Source organism: Corvus kubaryi, unplaced genomic scaffold, assembly GCF_017639235.1.
Source record: "Corvus kubaryi isolate FWS band 111438036 unplaced genomic scaffold, C.kubaryi_AGA036_p1.0 76, whole genome shotgun sequence".
In the NCBI taxonomy this organism is placed as follows: Eukaryota; Metazoa; Chordata; class Aves; order Passeriformes; family Corvidae; genus Corvus; species Corvus kubaryi.
In genome coordinates, this window is record NW_024582063.1 from 15,075,483 (window position 1) to 15,096,448 (window position 20,966).

The 20,966-nt window shown below is 37.9% G+C and overlaps 1 protein-coding gene across 1 annotated transcript in view; it reads left to right on the forward strand.

Annotated features, from left to right (window-relative positions):
* RBKS (ribokinase) overlaps nt 1-20,966 on the forward strand; it is a 71,683-nt gene that overhangs the window by 21,123 nt on the left and 29,594 nt on the right. Inside the window, exons 3-6 of the mRNA XM_042051607.1 lie at nt 3,996-4,059; nt 6,747-6,809; nt 13,935-14,099; nt 19,115-19,206. Of these exons, the coding sequence (XP_041907541.1) occupies nt 3,996-4,059; nt 6,747-6,809; nt 13,935-14,099; nt 19,115-19,206 (384 nt within the window). The remainder of the gene's footprint in view (nt 1-3,995; nt 4,060-6,746; nt 6,810-13,934; nt 14,100-19,114; nt 19,207-20,966) is intronic.

Consider the following 20,966-nt stretch of genomic DNA (forward strand, 5'->3'; position numbering starts at 1 on the left):
TCTTTCTGTCTTTCTGTCTTTCTGTCTTTCTGTCTTTCTGTCTTTCTGTCTTTCTGTCTTTCTTTCTCTCTCTCATTCTCTTGTTCTCTTTCTTTCTGTTGTGTATTTGTTGGAGAAAATGTTAGCTTTTTTTTTTTTTAATTTTGAGAGTTATTATTTAGTTTTTAAAAATTGCACTTTATAACCTTGCAAAAGACTATCTCATCTCATGGAAGTCTCATATACAGTCTTATAACTGCATAGGTTAATGAGATATAGTATAAAATTTCTCACTGAATAAGAAGAATCTGGCAATAATGAGCTTCTACGATTAAATTATTTTTACTGCAACAAGTAATCTTAAATACTTGGTGGTTCTTTAAGCTGGATTGCCCCTCACACACAGACTCTGTGCTCAGTAACATGCTTCTGTTTTGGTCATATTTCCCAACGTTTTTTATCCAGGATGGGTGCAACAATTGGTTCTACAATCTGAAGTTCAGAAAATGGAATCACTATTAATACTAAAGGGACATTCCATTGGAGTGTGGCATCCTCTTAGTAGCAGTGTAATTTAGACAGAGGATGTCCTCAACAAGACTAGAGATAGACATCTCACATCAAGTGACAAGGAATTCTTCATACCTCAGAGCTTTAAAACACAAGAGCCAGTGACTGGTGAGGGTTTGAGAGAGAGAGTATTATAATGACAAACAGTTGTGACTAGAGATGCCACAGAGTGCTGTGGAATTTAATGTAAAAATTGTAAAAAAATGTTTAAAAATTGAGTTTGAGTAGTGGAAATGCAAAGTGTTCTGCTTCCTGCCTGGATGTCTCTGCAAATAGCCACTGTTACTCACAGTTATTGACGTGTGTCACAGTAGCAGTCAATTTGCTCCATAATGTGAAACAATGTATTGATGGAATAGTTACAGAGAAATGTAGAGGATTCCTTTCAGGGTACTAAAGGATCTAAGCAAATAAATTAATTTCTCAGGTTCCTACAAGAACACTGTTGCAGTACTGAAAAATTAACATTGTTCTAGAGAGATTCCAAACTCCCCAAAATATTTTCTTTCTTTTTGTTTGACCAATCAAAAAAAAAAAAAATCTGTTAGACATATTAGAATAAGATGGTGGAGGGATGTTGGTCTGAAAGACATTGTATGTGCTGAAAAAGGTCCTGCTTTACTTCTGACAAACAATTTGGAATGATCTTCACTGGACATTGCTGGTATTGCATATACTAAATTCTATTTAAGCCATGGCTGCATTTGATTCTTACCTAGAAACAGGAAGTGTTGTATTACCATGTTGTATAGTCTTTTCTTTTTAAATGATCCAAATTTAAGTTAAAGTGCTGTAAGCTAAATTCTCACTTTGTTATATGAATATAGCTGTATCTCAGATGCAGCCCAGAATATGATGGATATCTTCAATTGGTTTTCCTGTTTTGTATTACTGTCTTATGCTTGTCTTTAGCACCTGTTTAATTCCCTAATGACGAAGAAGAGTAAACACTCTAAATTAAAAAGAACACATAAAATAAACAAAAATGATAAAGAGGTACCTGCTTTTTGCTTTAAGTAATTTTCAGGTACAGATGAGTTTGATTCTTAAGCTGCTAGAATTCTAACTGCTATGATGCCAACCAGCTCCCTAGCTCCATGTGGAAAACATGATCAAAAGGAGGAAAAACCCAGACTGGAAAATACTGATGTAATTTCACTTATTCTGATATGCAAACTGTGTGACAATAATGCTTGTACAAATGGCTTTTGTTGTTAAGAACTCAAGAAAGAAGAAATGCTATTTCAGCACTTAACAGTGTTCTGTGGTCAGCAGACTAAGACATTTATTTTTCTGTTTATCCAATAGTCCATCTAGCAGAGTCTGTGCAAATACAGAAAATATTAAAAACAATGTTATATAATTTGACATGGTCAGTAAATATGCCTTTTATCTAAACTGAGTCTGAAGCCCAATACTCATCTTCCTTGGGGGTAAAGCCTGAATGGAAAGATAAAAGTCCTTCAAATGCACTAGGATTAACTGGGTTGGATGCTGATGAACTAACATGGAAAAAAGTTTCCAGAGGAAAATGACCTCCATGGACACCCCTTGGAGGGCTTCCCTCCAGCACTGAGGGAACATGTCTTACTGCGAGCAGAAGTACCATGGCTGCTCTCAGCTTTTTTGACAGTTGAAAAGCAAGGGACGCCTGTCTGTCAGTCACATAGAGCTGAAGGAAGCTCCAGAGCTGAAGGAAGGAAGTTTCAGTTGAGCTTTTGGAAGAGGGTTATGAAATAGTTTGTTGCTGAATTAACTGAGCAGATCGTGATATTTATTGTAGAAGAATCATAGTAGCAAGGGAGGGAGAAGGTGATACCATCAGACAGAATGTATTCCAGAGCACAGCTGTTAGGCTGCAGAGGTGAGCACAACTCAGGTTTAAATTGCAGATGGCTGCAGTTATCCAGCCTAAAGCAGTCAGAAGATGCAGCTTCTGACAACCTGCCCTGTCTGGCAAATTGGGAGTAGTCAGAAATACAGAAATACTCTAATATGCAAACAATGAATAACACAGTGACCCAAGAAAATATTGGGTTGTTTGGGTTTTTTTTCCATGTACTAGAGGAATGTTCCATCTGGTTAGACTATTCTGGCCTTAATTGCTGTCCTCCTGCTGAAAGACTGGGACCATCCTTAATAATGCTTTAGAAAAAGCCCTTATAGATGTTGTAGGAAATGGAAGTTTCAAATCATGGTTATGCAATCAAATATGTGAGGAGAAGAATCATCCATCTGTGACACTTTAAATTTTAGAATTCTGAATCGTAGTGTTCAATTCTTGTGATCACTAGCTGGTACTCAGGCCTTCTCCATGCTTTCTGAAGGACTGAGCTCATAAATAGAAAAATTTCTAACAACAGCTGGTAGAGGCAGCTGCTTTGTGCTTCTAGTAACCAAGTACACCATTAGCTGTGTCATACTGTTTCATGAGAAGATGGATAATTGGTTAGGGCTCCTCTAGACCCATAACCAGGATCTCGATTTGGCTTCTAATCTGAAAGACGTTTCTTTTTTCCTCTTGCAAAAATACTTCCTGTAGCATTGGGTTAGTCTTTGATACTGCTCAGATACACAACTCGCTCTTGGAATTGGGAGCACATGCTATGCATGCTGAAAACAGGCTAAAAGTGGTGAATCAAAAGCTTTGTTGGCATTATAAATATATTGAAAATCCTAGCATGATATTAAGTGAGTTAAACTATTTTTTTTTCCATATCCCTCATCTCCTTTGTTCAGCTTGTGTAATGTAACAAAAAGAAATTTATATTAGTCTGAATAAACAGCAAGCAGAATTGTTTTCAGCTAAAAAGATTAATGGAACTGAAATTACAAGCTTTTTAACTTGCTGTTAGAAAAACAATAGACCATAGCTTGACTCCCTAATGCGACTTGATCTGCTGTTGCTTGATAATGCAAACAAAAAATGTCGAATTTCTAAACAGTACATTTAGTACTGAGAGTTGTAGAAATTGGTAATGCAGTGTTTATTGTCACTTTCTATCCCATAGACACAGTTTGATATTTTTCCACCGAGGTAGAAAATTCAGAATACAAACTGCAATTAAGAAAGACACCAGAACTGATGTCAATGCTTTCAATTCAAAGCTGAATAATTCAGTACATGTCCAGATTTTAAAATCCCCAGAAGTCTCAGTGTAAAAGGAGCACAGGGATTGTATGAGGATGAAACTTGAATATAGAAACATGGGTGTTTGTAACAGAGGAGGAGAAAACTGCAGAACACTGTTCTTATTCTTTGCTAATACTATTAATACATGTGTACTATTATTTCTTAATTTATTATTTGTTGATTAATAAGGCAAAGGGCTTCAAGACTAAAAGTGTTGTATTTAAATTACATTAGAGCAATTGGTTGTCTAAAGATGGTCTATCTACCCTCTCACCTTTCTGTAAAGAAAACCCTGCTTTTATCTTTTGTATAGGTTGGGAAGGATTCTTTTGGCAATGATTATGTTGATAATCTGAAGAAGAATGGTATTTCTACAGGTAAAATTTTATTTTAAAATTTATTTTTAAACTTTAAAAACTGATAGTGGAGGATTGGTTTTTTTTTTGGCCTTATTTTACCATTCAAAACTGTGAATAACTATTTTGATACAGCTGCCAAGAATTACTGAATATGAGAGAGAATCTTGGGACTTCTGAAATCAGCTGTACCCCTAAAATTAAAATGCAGTGTTATTACCTCTAAACCTCAGGTGATTGCATCAGTGCAAGTCACCTGAAGATAACTTGCTGTTATGCAATTGTTTAGTCTGGCATTAATGATGATAATGCCTGGTGAGAAATTGAAAAATTCAGTCTGATTATTCATTCTCAACTTCACGTTGTCAGAGGAGGGATGGAGTGGAATTTCAATGGTAAACACAGTACATTTCACCTTTGCTTTGTGAACTGACCCGTGCAGTCATTTCAGAGACTGCAGCTGATGTTAGCACACATACACACAAAAATCAATGTTAAAAGGCTTTCAGAAAAAGGGAAAATTAAACATACACAATATTCTATTATCTTTGCACCTTTGTAAAACCAATTCCCTCTCTACTGTGCGCTGCTTAACTACATGATTACATTTTTGTCTGTATGACTCTTGTCTCCTTCGGGGTGGACAAGGATGGACAAATGTAATCACTAGGTGGCAATTCAATATTCTGTTTTCCTCTTCTGTTTAATGTGCATCCACGGGCTTAATCCACTGCATTATTCAAATCCTGCCTTAAAGAAAAAACTATCAGTATTTTATGGGCTTTTTTATTATGCTTATCAGTGTAGCATCTAAATATTTCACAAATGTATATATAAGTTTATTCATTGTGTATCTTTCAACTTAGGCAAGAAACCAAGCAAGGAAACCATAAAAACAGTGTCTGTTAGTGTACAGTTCTGAATGCCTCCAAAGCATGCCTACCTTGTGTCTTTGATTGTGTAAATAAAGCAATTATAATGCATAGCACTTAATTAAAATGCATATGCCACAAAGAACCATGATGTTTTCTGATTTAAATGATTGATCTTGCAATCTTTACATGAATTTTTAAATAGTCTTTATAGCAGCAAAAGAAAAATGTAGGGGAAAAAATTCAGAAACTCTATCATATGGCAGTTCATTGATACCTAGGTAGATCAGTTGAAGGGTTGGAACGTTTAGGTCCAAGGGACCAATTTCTCCTGGTTGAGTTAAGAATATCTCAGAATGGTGTTTGATTGTCAGCTCCTACATTGATCAGCCCTGGAGAAAAATAAGATATATTGCTGGTGAGGCTGATCCAGGATCCTAACTTGTATTTCAAGATCTGAAGGCAAGGGCAATTCAATCAGCCTTTTGCTCAAGATGGTCTTATTTCTATCATGGGCTTTTCATTCTCATTTAATCCTTTTACAGCATATCCTTGTTGTTGTACATAAGGATACTGGGTACTGGATGAAAATCCCTGGTATAATGCCAGTTCTGCCAGCTCTCATATCTTGGGTCCTTGTTGTATGTCTTCTTTATGTTGCTCTTCTGTTTACTAGCATATCAGCATACCCCTTTTCTTTCCAATTCAAATCCTTTTTGTAATTTTCCCCTTTCCCAGTCTTCTTGTCTTCCACAGCCAACCAGCTGCCAGTGCTGCTCAGACCATTTAGATCTTTACTGATTTGTTGTTCCCTTTCACACATTTGAACCAGGCAACTTGCTGCTCATGCTGCAAGAGCATTGAGAGTACAGAAGGCACAAATTCTCTGCTTTCAATTCCAGTGTGCAGACAATTCATGGTGAAAAGAAGCTGTAATTGCAAGGGAAGTTCTGCAAGACTTTAGCAAAACCAAATGAGCATGATGTAAGGTGTTTTTTCATCCTTGTTCAAATTGGAGCAGATTGTTAAACTGGCCACAAAGGCACATCTTGAGAAAAAAGCCCACTTTTGCCCAGCATCAAGTCCATGTTCTAAAATGTTAGAACACCAGAGCTCCTTAAACAAAAGGTTACCAGAATTTGTCTCAAATGGAATAGTAGATTTTTCTCAAAGAGAGTTCTTGGGGAAGAAAAAAGAAACCCTCAGCTTCTTGGTCAGTTTTCTGCTACAGTGCTACTGGTTTCTACTACCAGTTTCCCACCATTGGTTAGTATTTGACAAATTGCTGTCATCTGAAAACAGGTTCTTATAGTAGTAAATGTGGAACAGTCTTTCTAACAGACAGTACTGCCAGCATCATGTTACTTTCTCTGAATAACAATCCAAAGAGGAAACACAGAACCCCATCACTGCCTTCCTAGCACTTGTTAATATTACTGCTGAAATGCAAATCTACACAGAATGAGATGCTGGGTTGTTTTAGTATTTTTGTTTTTCTTTAGCCTTGATTCTATTGTTTCATTGGATAAAAGAAATATTTCCAAGTAGGAGTAGAGTGCCTGAGATGGCTGTATAAATAACATGCTTTCTCTAAAGCAGAGATGTAGCCAAATTAAAGAATGTTGGACTCATATTTCTGTTTTGTGGGTGTAAATTAACACTTTTTGTTGTTGTTAGCTTCTCTGGCATTGTTGCACATGAAAGAGTAATTAGCATTTTTAAATTGCTGGAGGTTATGGGTTCATTTTAGATTTAATTCAATTAAACAGCATCACATACTATTGGCTGAAAGTAATGTATTGAACTAGTGCATGCTCTAACTTTTCCCTTTCTTAGCATTTGTAGGTCAAACTATAGATGCTGCTACGGGAACTGCTTCAATAATTGTCAACAGTGAAGGTACATATTTCTGCTCTGAATTGTCCTCTTTGTTCTGCCTTTACAGCCATAAAAGAAACCTTTGCATTGTCACTGTTAATTGTGGATTTTTTTTTTTTACTTTTTCAATTTTTTCATTATTTTATTCACACTTAGTTGCAGTTCTGTTTACTGCAGGCAATGTAGGATTAGGTGCCTAAAAGCAGCAGAATCAGATGCTTAAATTAGCAGTGTGATAGCCATAATTCAATCACCAGCTGATCTAACTAGTTTTGCATTTCCTGAACACACAGTGTATTAGAAGGTTAAAACTCTCCTTTTCCACTACAGCTTAGCCAGCACTTTTACTACAGAATCATTTAGGTTGAAAAAGACCTTTTAAGATCACAGAGTCCAGCCATTAACCCAGCCCTGCCAAGTCACCACTAAACCATCTACCTAAGTGCCACAACTACATGTCTTTTCAATACCTTTAGGGTTGGTGACTGTGCATCCTATTCCAGTGCTTGACAACCCTTTTAGTGAAGAAATTTTTCCTAATATCCAGTCGAAGTCTCCCAGGTATAACTTGAGGCCATTTCCTCTGGTCCTGTGAGGGAAGGGTTTGCCTCCTCAGGACATAATGACACTGAGTCATTATGCCCTCAATCAGGAAAAGGAATTGTCCTCAGTATAAGTAGAAATATTTCTGTTGATCTTGTAATTTTACCACAGATTTTGATTTCAAGTTGCATCTGCAGTGATGAGTACACAGTGAAATGGCATATTTTTTTTCCGTGTTAGTTTTCCGTAGACTGTGCCTTCACTCTCATTTTGCAGGGGAAGAAATAAAGATTTGGCTTGTTTTCATATTTTTTTTCAAGACTGCTGAACTATCCTCAGAAAACTTTATATCTTTTCCTCAAGCATAATTTAATCAGCCAGCTGATCTACTTGTTTTATATTGTCCTGAACACACAGTATGTAAGAAGGTTAAAGCTCTCCTTTTCCACTACAACTTACCAATCACTTTTACTACAGAATCATTTAGGTTGAAAAAGACCTTTTAAGATCACGGAGTCCAGCCATTAACCCAGCCCTGCCAAGTCCACCACTAAACCATCTACCTAAGTGCCATGTCTTTTCAAGCTGTTTCCTCAAGCTATTGAGAGCCCTTAAAAGAAGTGTGTCTGGATCAAAATATAGAGCTCAGGATGGGTAATGTTTATGCAAATGCAACGAATTAAATGTGATTGGGTTAGTTCACTTTTGGAGTTGCTAAGAGGCTTCATTTGAACAGTTACCACAGTTTAGCTGACACATCAACTTAACAAGCTTCTATGTAACCTGATGGTTGTACATTGGGCTACAGCTCAAAATGGGAAAGGAAACATAACTATTTACTCATACAGCAAAACTGGGAAGGAACTGTGACTAAAGGCAAGCCTACACAGGAATATTCAGGAAAATTAGGCAAATTAGTTGGAGATGTGAGTTTAATTTTCCCTAAGTAAGATTAATCCAAGCCTTGCATGACAGCTCTAATTCAGAAGTAAGGTAACTCTAATATATTGGATAACCTGGATACCTGCCTGTTAACTTGGTTTGGATCAGCAGGTAGATTACACAGCAACTCTTGACACTTATTTCTTATGCTGCTTACAGTCACTATGGCCATTGTAAACAGGAGGGACTGTGGGAATCCAGTAGTGCTCCTGGGCCTCACTGTTTTGTACATGTTTTGCACTAGGCTTGCTGTCCAGAGTAGTTGAATAAGAAGCAGTCTTATTATTTCCTAATTCATACACATGGCCAACTAAGATAAAAACAGTCTGAACTTGAATGAACAGAGGATGACCTGTTAAAATTTTACCATCAAGAATTTTTCTGAAGGATAAGGAGCAAAACAATCTTGTGGATGTAAAACCTTTATAAGCACCAGGAAAAGGGAAGTGGATTGTTCTGAGCCACGGGGTTCACAATGGGCTATTTTACGTGTTAGTGTCAGTGTGAAGGGTATATGGCAGTCTTGTGATTCACGCAGTGGCATGAATAATGCATAATGTCATGTAGTTTGTGCCTCTGAATACCTGAAAAATTGTATGCTAAGTTAGCACTGGCCTCAAATTTGATTTAAAATCTAGTAGAAGAGCAAACCTGGTCAGAACTATGCTCTAAAGCAAACAGATGCACAGAATTGGTAATGGTTCTCGTTGTTACTTCTCTCAAAAACCATCTGGCGCCTGAATTGAGTAAATTGCAGTAAAATAGCAGTACTTATGTGCTTTGCTGTTGCAAGAGACATTTTGATTTTTTTCTGTAGAAACCTGGCTGATTTGACCTAAACAGGCTTTACAGCAGTTTTCAAAGGGCTTGTCTACACATGCATGTTTTACTGCAGTGGCTGTGCTGGCATAGCTGAAACACCACAGCACTCAGTGGACTGATGTAAATTAATTTCTGCTAGTTCAAATTATACCTAAAAGAGAAGCATTTGAAGTTAGGGTTGGTGATGGTGTTTTGTGTTAACATGAGGGACAAATAAAAAACATAGCTATCATCTCTTTAAATTGACAAGTTTTCATTGCCGTATTGTTACACACCTAACCTACCCTTCTTACCAATTCTTTACAAGCACTGATACTTGGGAAAAATACCAACTCAAACCAGCTCAGAAAAATTACAGGGAGAAGTAGGAGATATGCAAGTAGAGGGTGTATGAGACTGTGATGTATGAGTGAAGGCAGAGCAAAAGAAAGCTGTAGCAATCACAGTCAGACAAGGCTCTGAAGTAAATCTTTCCTGATGTTACCTCTGTCTGTCTAACTGGTGCTGCAGAATTTCTAGGAAGTTTTTGACTGGTTACTGAATTGCACAAGTATAACTCACCCGCTATTGTAATTGGCAAAGTGCTAAAAATTTGAAAATTGTCAGGCACATTTGATACTCTCGAAGTTGATTATATTCTGGGACAATGCAGTATAGTTTCAATAAAAGATAGAGTGGTTCAATCTCTGCTTTAATGCAAAATGGTGGAGAGATGTTTAACAAGTTTATAGAGCTGCACTGAAAAATGTGCAGCCCAGAGATGCTGCAAAGGTTCCCTCTGGGCTGATCTCAGAAATCTGTGCAGAAATATTTCTGGGACCTTGTGTTCCTTTCAGTTGTTCTCTTTTATGCTACTGCCTGTTCAGAAAGTTTTAATTTGACTAAACACAAGCTTCAGTATACCAGGACCCTGTACACTTCAAATCTGTACTTTCTCTCTTAAGGATAAAAGCTGGTACATCCAGCTGCTTTTCTTAACACATTTTCTTCAAGGTGCATCACACCACTTTGAACCCCAGGTTTTGTTTCCCCTTTCAGTCTGCCTTCTTGCCACTAGCTCTGTCACTTAGCACACCTTCTGCTAGCAATGTGATATTGGATGGGAAGAGCTCCATAAAGTGATGATGTGTGTTGTACTTCTACACACATGTAGGGAGGAAAAAACCCTCTTTGTGAATAATTTTTTACATGATTACCTCTGAAGGTTATTGCATCTTTGTCCATATCTGGCACTGACTGTTGATGCTGCCATTATGTTGGCCTAACTGGACTAGAGGTTTGAACAAGTCTGACAGCTTTCATATTCATATTCATAGCAAAAATTCAGTGGAGGCACAACAGAGATTGGCAAGTCATGATTAAAATTCCCTTGATTATTTCAAGTTAGGACTTAGAGCATACCTACACAGAACACTGCAAGATAACCCTCACTTGAGACAGGCATTGTGCTGACTTTATCATAAAGTTATTAATCATTCATGAACAGTGAATAGACATTATTTTGTAACTTGAGTGTACCTTCAGTACCAAAGCACAAGTAGTAAAAAAACATTCAAAATATATATTTAGGTAAGGCTAAGTAAACACGGCAAACTTAGAATACATATGCCAGCTTGTTTATATTATACTTTCCATAGAGAAAAATCTTTGGTTTGAACCTTCAGGTTTATGAAGAAATGTCACCTCAATTTTAGAGACTTTCTACATATTAACTTTCTTCATTAACTTGATTGTTTGTGTGCAAGACTCTTCAATACTCCTATTAAGTGGTTGCCTAGAAATTATGATACCATAACACACCCAAAACTCACCTTCATATTTATGAACTATGTGATTTGGCAGCACATGTTTTTCTTGTAACATTCTTTTCTGATCACAAATATAATTTTCTTCTGTATGAATTATTATGCACAAGCTCTGCAGCTATTGTTACAATTGCCTTGTTTGATGTATTTGATATTTTGATGAATTCTAAGCACTACTGGTGGTTTTTAGGCTTGTCATCAGTTTTAAAGAGTGATATTTATTGCACTGTGGTGTTTACTGGTTTGACATTTGATTTTTCCACTGGCACTTCCCATCTGGTGTCATCTGTAAGATGACCCTTGTAAAAAAACAGTCTGGCTTGAGTTATCCATCTTTCTAAGAACTGGCAGTAGTCATTTTAGAAGCCCAGCTTAGGACAGTTTTTATGTATGCAGCATTCATCCTGATTGGACCCAATCCCCATCTGGTGTAAGCTTGTGCAAGCTTATCGGTTTCATTTAGCTGTTACAGCTTATAGCAAGTGTGAATGTGGCCCTTAATAGTCTAGCTGATGTCTGCAAAAACTCGAAGTTATATAGATGTACCCATCAAAACTGATATTTTTAGTCTAAGAAAAGAGATTTTAGAATTAACGGTAATGCAGTAAATGTATTATTCTCATTCTTGGTGTGGATAATGTTTTACCTCACTGGAGTAGTTTTAGAAGGTAGGTCTACAGCTTAAGGCTTCCCCTAGGGTTAACAGAGGTACATAGACTTTTCTGGACAATAGTTTATCTCCTCCTCAAACAGATACCTAAGATATGTAAGACTAAAAAACCTCTGAAAATATTTGTCTCTTCTCCTTGTTGAAGGCACATAGAAAAATAATTTTTAGAAATTAGTTTTCTTAGACTTTTCTAGTGTGTAGGATTTTTTTAAACTTAAAAAATTAGTTCATGTTGGACAAGATGAATCTCACCCCTCTTTGCCATCTGTCTTTAACTCTGTTGTCCCTGATGCTGAATTCCCATCTGATTTCCCTGGCAAGAAATAATTGCTTTCAACAAAATGGTTGCTGTTAATAAAAATTTTGTATTAATTGTGCGTGCATGGGTCCAGATTCTGCCTTCATGCAGAATGCCTGGTGCAAGTTTGTGGTGACTGCTGTCATTCAGTAAGTGTGGTATATATAGCTAAGAACAGAATGGGGGGGGGTTTCCCTCCAGCTTGAGTTTAGTCCGTCTGGACTGTTGCACCACAGTAGGTACTGCATTTCCCTGGCAGGTTTGAAAGCAGACTTTAAGTATCTGACCTTTTGTAGTTATGAAGAAAAGCTTCAGACTGTGATCCAGTGTAGCATGGTCTACCTTGAATTTGCACATACGGGTTTCAGCAAACAGCCCTCCTTACTGCCTTGGGCCATTAGCTCTAAATTCTAATAATAATATACATGTCAGTACAGCTAAATAGTTCAGCAAGATAATGCAGCAAGGCATGTGGATAGAATCTGAGATTCTAGGAAGCACAGAGGCCAGGCAGAAATGAAAGAGATTCTTGTTCCACTGATTCCCTGTCTTTTACTGCTTGCACTGCTGCACCCTAAAGCTATCAAAATATATGCCTGGCAAAATGGGTGCAGTTTGCCTTTGAATATTTCCTCAACAGGATTCAGATATCTTTGGGAACATTTACTTATTGCAGAAGGTTTTTTGTTTTCTTTTCTTTTGTTTTTTATCCAAGATGCCCATCATTGTCTGTTGAAAAGCAGGGCGTTGGCTTTAAGTGCTGAGGTTTTGCTTTTCATATGCAGCTGTTCCGTACCAAACCATTGACAGCAGAATTGCTTTGGAAAGCTTCGGTCCCTCCCTCTGAGATCACTATATTATTCTTTCCATTGTCCTGCTTTCTTTGCAGAATGTATTTAGGGAGAGAAGATTTGCACGTTCTTAGTCAAAGGACTTTGAAGTCACATTCAACAAAAATAATGTATTTAAAAAACATAAATATTTATTTGCAGAGTAATTCAGTTCATTACAGAATTGGTAGCCTTTAATGATTGGCAGTCCTTAAAGGAATCTTCAGCGGGGGCGGGCTGAGCCTGTAAATCAAGGAACAACTGACTTACTGAAGTTAATACCCGAGTGATTAATAATAAATTTTAATTTGAAGGCACCCATGCCTGAAGGTCTCTAAGTGTTGTAACAGAGATTAAAAAAAGAAAGAAGCTGCAATAAAAGAAGGTGATGTGTGTGTCTGAAGAAAAACAAAAGAATATTTGGAACCTACGTAAATGAACCTCACCTAACTGTAAAACAAACTACAAGACTAAAAAGGATCTTAGTTGTGCTTTGAGACACTGCCGAGCTTCCACATGCACAGCTTTGCTTAGACCATTCTCCTGGCCAGCTCTAAGGGCAGGAGAGGCTGTTGCCCACCCTGTTTACTCACTTCTGATAAAACTTTGCCTAGACACAGGCATCACCTTTCTGGGCTTCGGTGACAAACTGGTTCTGGTTTTCTTGATGCTTAGGAGCCCTAACTTGAAATGTCTCAGGTAAATGGTGCAAGCCTGCTTCTCTGAAATCTAAAGAACATGCATAATTTTCTTAGCTGTGAAATACTTTTTGTTCCCAGCTGATGGGAAAATTAAAATTTTTATGCCATTTTTGGCATATGAATTCAGTAATCACATTGATGCTTTTCTCTTCCAAATGCTACTGGAATATTTCAGGAAGATGCAAATATCACCCTCAGCTTGTATCTACCATCTCCACTGTGACTAGTACAGTGCTTCTTTAGAGTTCACAGAAAACACCAAAATAAGACTGGGGAATGCCCATACATGATTTTCCCCAAAGGAATATATATTGCATTTGTTGTGCAGTGTTAGTTCATTAGCACATTGATCTTTTTGATTATCCTCTGAAATATTTGTGTATTTGAAAATGTCAGCAATGCATACAATTTTATTGGGGTTTTTTGGAAAGTAAATTGAAATACTCATCTGAAATGTATTATAAAAAGTGTAAGGAATTGTTTTACATACTTTATTGCCAAAGTTAAAGTAAAAAACATGATATCTTCTCTTTAGGACAGAACGTTATTGTCATAGTCCCAGGAGCTAACCTGCTTTTAAATTTTGAAGACCTGAAGAGGGCTTCTGATGTCATCTGTAAAGCCAAAGTGGTTGTTTGCCAGCTAGAAATAACCCCTGCTGTTTCTCTTGAAGCTCTGAAAATGGCACGTGCCAGTGGAGGTAATTTAGCAAAAGCCATTCTCTCTCTTACGTTTGTGCTACATGAAAAATACTCTTTATCGTGCTTTCTAAATAAAGATCCTGTAGTCTATTCTGGTTTCTGTCGTATTAGTTTTATTTAGAATTGAAACAATAGCCAAAAAATTCATGCTATGCTAATGAAAACGGAATTCACTTAAAAAATTTTGCAGTGTTAACCTTGAATAGCAAATCAACTCATACCCTTATAATCTTCCTGTATATGTCTGGTGCTGCCTTTCCTCCTATTTTTGTGTTGTGACTAAATACAGTATAATGTTGGTAGGTCAGGAGTTTTGGGTCTGACTCTGCTATGATTCCAGAGCAGAACAGGAATAATGAATGCAGGTCTGTAAAGCTGCACACACAGGAAAGTGAATGAAATTACCTCAGAATCAGACTTAGGGCCCATGTTCTCCCAGCATAGCAGTAGGTATGGCTGTGGTTTTTTATATAGTAGTTTACATCCTTAAAATAAAAAAAAAAAGAAGCTTTTTCTTTCTAACCAAAATTCGTAGAGTGTGACTGGGCATGATGCCATTGTATAGAGACAGTCAAGGTCTGTGAAATTATTAGAAAATTGTTACTGTTTGGTACTTTTAAATGTAGGGCATTGTTCCTTCAGTGTAGTGTATATGTAGATGAAAGCTGACATTTTGCTTGAACAGGATGGGGTTTCATTACCAACATAATGTTTTTGTTGTTTAAGTGCCTGTAATGCTTTCAGTTACTCAAGCACAATTACCACGGTATTTGAACACTAAGTAAATAATTATGCAAGAGAGGCATCTATATGAGATTAAAAAAAATTTCTTCCCTTCTATCCAGAAGATCAGACTGGGAGGGGACAGCTCATAGCATAGTCAGTCATGCAGCGGATCAGGGATGGAACTGGGATCAGAACTAACTGGTTTCTTGAAGCTGGACCCAGGCTACCTCCAGTAGATCACAGCATGCTGGAATTGTGGGCTCTCCAGTTCACCTTCTGCACCATGACCTGTTGTGCACCTGTTGCACTGTATTTTTTTCATTACATTTTGTGAAAATGGATAGCAGCATTCTTAATCTAGTGGTTAATGGACTATAGTAGAATCATGAATCACTATCCATGACTTATTCTGTCTATTTCTAACTCTATAAACAGTTTTGGCAAGATGCTTCACACTTTTGTCACCCTCCTATGGCAAGACACCAGTCTGTGACAGAAGAAAAGACAAGATTTTTTTAAAAGCTATTGAAAAAATTAAAACCTGATACACAGAACAGATATGCAAACACTTAGCAACTGTAGATAGCACAATATATCAAGAAAAGATAGTAGTTCACTCTGGGCCAGCTGTAGTTCTGTGCTGTCAGTGTGTTATCGTTGTGCAGCTCTTCTGTCAGGGAAGTTTAGTTGCTTCTGCTTTAAAACAATAGGCTGCACATGTTCAAATGTCATGTGCCATCAAATCTAAGTAAACAGCTGAGTCTGTAGCACTGTAAAAACCTATCTGTAGCCAACAGTAAATTGTTAATGCAATTTCCCTTCTTTTAGCTTGCAATACCCTCATGTATTATGTAGCACTTCATGTTAGAATGTTCACTTGACTATTTTTGTGTAAAACAGATGCATACCCAGATGCCTCAAACCTCTGTTACAATGGGGTTTTTTGCTTGCTTTTCTTCATTCTCACTGAAAGAAATAAACAAAAGAGAGAAAGAATATGGAGACGGGCAAGAACTCTTTGCTTCTCTTCAGTGAAGGTGATCTGGTTTTGTAAGCTGGAGAGGGACATCTCATGTATGACATCCTCTCATTGTGGCATTGATTATTCATTATTCTTGTGACAATCATGGTGAGAAGGAAGGAAGGAAGGAAGGAAGGAAGGAAGGAAGGAAGGAAGGAAGGGTTGTGAATAACTATATGAAGTAGGTATAAATTGGAGTGGAAATCTGTCTGGACAATTACGGGTTTTTAGTGGTTGATGGTGAGAAGCTGCTGCTGCTTCCAGAAAGTCTGGTTTTGGGCTTCTCTAATGACAGACTCCATAAAAGATGGCTGATAATGCCCAGCATATTAATACTGTCATGGAGAATGAGCTGGAAGCAGCCTTAGTTAAAGGTTCCATGTCACTTGCAAGAAACAGATCTATTTTTTGGACTCTTCAAGTTTTTAATCTTGGGCTACAGTTTTTCATAACAGCTGTTTGTCTGTGGTTAAACTCTTTGTGATTTCTGCTAAAGCACTGTGGTTGCAGAAACCAGGCAATAGAAAATGCCTCCCACCCTACCCTAGCTTTTGAATTATGAATACCAGCTACCTTAAAATTTACTTAAGACTTGATAGCAGGGGAGCTTCCTTTTAAAGATAAGCCTTCACAGTGCTATGGAAACCTGCCTGATTTTAACTGTATTATTGGCCTCTGGAAAATAAGTACCTTTCACACAGACATCAGAAAATTGTTAAGAGCTTCACAGCTAGCCAAGCATCTGTCCATACAAGCACTTGTCCATTTGGGCAGCATGACTTCCAGTGTAACTCCTGAATCTGGTTTAGGCAACTTCTTTTACACTGTTAAAGATCTGTTGTAGGCCCAGGAAGCACAGAGCAGGAGCCTGCTTGATTTCAATACAGACAATTTCTTTGTCTCAGAAGAGACAAAGCTGGATGGGAATGCTGGGGATGGAGAGCTGATTTCAGACAAAGGAAACGTAGGAGAGTTTTCCTTGAGTTTTGCGGGTGGCAGAGGAAGAAAAGGAGAAGCTGAAAGAGAAAGAAAATTGGAACAGAGATTAGCATTTGTTGAATAGAGATTGGAATATGGAGGTAGAGTCAGGGAGCAGGCCGATGGGGGTTGAACAGATCAGAGCAGCCCTGCTGAGAAGGACTTGGGGGTGCAGGTGAGTGAGAGGCTGGACAAGACCCAGCCATGAGCACTCACAGCCCAGAAAGCCAAACGTGTCCTGGGCTGCATCCAAAGCAGTGTGGGCAGCAGGGCCAGGGAGGGGATTCTGTCCCTCTGCTCTGCTCTGCTGAGACCCCACCTGGAACACTGCATCCAGCTCTGGGGTCCCAGCATAGGAGAGACAGGGACCTGTTAGAGTCCAGAGGAGGCCACCAAGATGATCAGAGGCGTGGAGCACCTCTCCTACAAGGAAAGGCTGAGAGAAGTGGGATTGTTCAGCCTGGAAAAGAGAAGTTTTGGGGTGACCTAATTGCAGCCTTCCAGTACCTGAAGGGAGCCTACAAGAAAGATGGAGACAAACTTTTTACAAAGCATGTAGTGAAGAGGATGAGGGGAAGTGGCTATCCAACCCAGGCCATTCTATGATTCTGTGATTCTATGAAAGAATTTGGGCAGAAAATAAGTTCCTCAGGAGGACCAAACATTATCCTGTTCAAAAGCCATGCTCTTCTTCACAGCCTGAAAGAGGATCTTAGGGTTCCTCTATCTCCCCCCATGCTCAGCAGATAGTAAATATGGGAGAAAACTAACAGTAGTGTATTACAGTGTGTTCATGATGAGTCTGTAGTACTTAAAATGCAAGTTGGAACACTTCCAGTGCTGCTCCTGACCCATTTGTATGTCAGTGTGATGCCACATGACTGTTTTCCAGTATGTCCTGTTTCTTTGTTTTACCTAGGAAAGTGTGCCTTAAAGTTTTATGTTTAAGAACACTTCATTAGGGTTGCAGTTCAGAAAATAGGAAATGCAAGAGTTAAGGTTGCCTGTGAAACCTTAATTTGTCTCCTTTCTGCATATGCATTATGTTGCAGTCTTTAATTATGTGATCACATGCTGTTTTTCAGTGGTATGTGATCATATAATTAAAGAGTTTATTATAATACATACTGTATTGTAATAATATAAGGGAGCCAAATTAAGATTTCATTGGAATTCCTAATCCTGGCATTTTCTGACTTCTGAGTAAAAGTCTTTGTAACTTTAATACTGTTTTTAATGAGGCAGGTAGAGAGGCATGATAAAGTTGTACAGTCAAAGGCTAAAACTTTCAAAGTGTTAATCACCTAAACTTCTTGGTACTCAGATTTCAGAAGTCTCTGTGCATCTTTGTCTATTAGGGCATTAACTGGGATTCAGAGGTGTTCAGGGTGTCTGACATGCTATAGCTTACAGTCAAAATATGTGTTTAGGACTGAAAATTTAGGCATCCAATTTGGAAGATTTGATCACTGACTATAAGGAATATTTCTGAAGTAAGAGTGTGTGCTTTATTTAAAAATGATGGTCTTGTGGTTAAGACACAAGTATTAATCATAGAATTGGCAAAGTGAAAAACCAAGGCTGCAGACTTCCTGTGTTAATAGTGAGTAAGTCACTTACACTGTCCTCCCGACAAACCTTTTCTGCTGCTTCAAGGGGCCTTAGGCTACTACAGTTTAAAGTTAGGTAGTAAAAACTCACATATTCTACCATGTGTTAAGTTTAGGTCCAGCTCTGCCAGATAGCATATTAAAAATATACAGCGCCTTGTCTACACTACAGTTTTATAATGTGGCATTTTGAACAAGTTAGGTAACACATTCAGAAGCACATTTAACTCCCTGTCTGGACATGCCCTTCATTACTCCATAACTCGTGATTCTTCATGTACAGAACTCAGATAAAGACACTGAAAAATTCTAGAATTAAATCAGTTCTTGTAAAACTTATTAATATCGTGGAAGAAGCATCATCAGTTAAACAAATTGCATTAATGTCTAAGGCTTTTCTCTTTTTTTTAAATTTAATGATTTCTTGGGGTTTTTTCTGTTACTCTTTTCTCATGTTCCCATCATGACAGGTGCCTGCACATGAATTAGAATGGAACTTTAATATAATAAACAAAGCTTTTAGCAGTTGTGTAAAACGAGGATACAAAAACCGAGAGTCATTCATGTGTTAATAATAAACATTGGGGTCTGTGATTGAAACACAATGGTCTTTCAAGTGGTGGTTTATGAATCTAAAACGCTACAGATTTAGACTTTCTTTTTCTTTTTTTTTTTCCAGTAAAGACTTTGTTTAATCCAGCTCCAGCCCTTGCTGATCTAGATCCACAGTTTTATACCTATTCTGATATCTTCTGCTGCAATGAAACTGAGGTAATGGTCATATGTCATGTTAAAGAAGGAGTATTAAGCAGGAAAATTTCAGAAGGATGCTCTTCTCAGAAATGCAGCATAGGGAACAGGAAAATTGAACCATGCTCCTCTTACATAGGACTTTTGGAGGTGACAGGTTTGATTCCTGACCTAACCAGCAAAGAGTAGTATTCCAAAATAACTTTAGCTTGCACTTGAAATTAAATTAGCTGTTTGCAGCCAGAAAGTTGGGTCCAGCCTTCCTTGCAAGTAGATCAGCAAAACACATCCATAAAAGGACACTTGTTAAATGTTATCACTGAGTGGTAAATATTAAAATAGTTCCTTGTCCTTGTTCTGCAGTCCCTTGATATGATTAGCAGGAATGCATTAGCCATAGTGTTCTGACAGTTTTAAACTCTCTTGCCAGGAGGTGATGCACGCTTGCTGCACTTGATGGTAAATAGTAGCTTCATATGCCTCTTCCTGTCAGATCTATTTTCAGTGAATCTTCTCTGGCCTTCAACTGTATGTTTTCCTTTTTTCTTTTTTCCCCCTCCTTTCCCTCTCTGTTCTAATTCAAGTGTTATTTCTCCCAAAGGAAATTGGTTTTGTCACAAGAGACAAATTAACTTCATCTCATAAGACCTTTGTTTAAATTTACTATTTATTAGCATTAGGCTTGCTGTGTTCCTTCCCCTCACCCTCTCTTTATATTAACAGGAATGTGGGAGAAGTAACCTAGTGGATAGGAACCATGCCTTGGTCAGAGTTAAAGTTATGTCTAAGAAACATGGTTTCTGCAATGAACATAATCCCTTTGGGTGGAGAGGAGGGGGAAGAGCTAAGAGAAAAGCATGGCCCTGCTTACTAGTAGCATATTTTGTCTGATGACAATGTCTGTCAGTGTAAATTTTTGAAGACTCAGTTACCGTCTTTTGAAATTTCTGTTAAACTCCATCACAAACTGTATCAGAAGTTCTCAGCCTGTGAGTCTTCTAGCATTTAAAGGTCAGCCTAAGTAACCCAAAAGGACATCTAAATTTTATTCTGGGATGTTTCATTATGTGTCTGCCAAGTTCACATACTCCAGAGAATTTGGGAATTAGTAAAATAGCAAGGTGGGAGATGCCACGGCACTTCAGGTCTCTGGAAGCCAGAGTTTCCAGGATAACTGGCAGTGATACAATTTGTGGCTCAGACACTGCCCAACAGATACCAGAATTCAATTCTATGTGGTGAAGAGAATGCTAAGGCAAACTATTTATTCTTCTTCAGGGGACTTGCGGAACACCAGTATCATGTTTTCTTAATGCTGTCAGGCAGCTCTTACGCCTGGACTATGCCTCTGGATTGGCTAAATGGTGCAGTGGCTCACATTTTGGGCTGAGAACATCCATACTCTCCCACTATTTAGTAAATGTCATTCGTCGTTTGCTTTTTCCATAATGCCACTTGTTAATTTTTTCCCCTGCAAAAACTTATCCCCCATATGTTAGAAACAAAACTTTGTTTTTCATTACTTGTCTGTTCCTGACTTTTCTCTCTTTGTATCACACATGTTAAAGTTTTCCTTTTGTTGTATTTTATTGCTAGAGGACAGTCTTGAAAGAGGCATTCTTTGAGAAGTGTAGCTTGCTGGAGCCAGGGGTATTATTATTACCACCACATGGAGGAAAGAAAATTACTTCTATTAGAGAATAAGAAATACAGGTGTATAATTATAATAGATCCCTGCTCACTCATCTACCTTTTCCTGCAGAGCTGGGGGTACAGTTTGC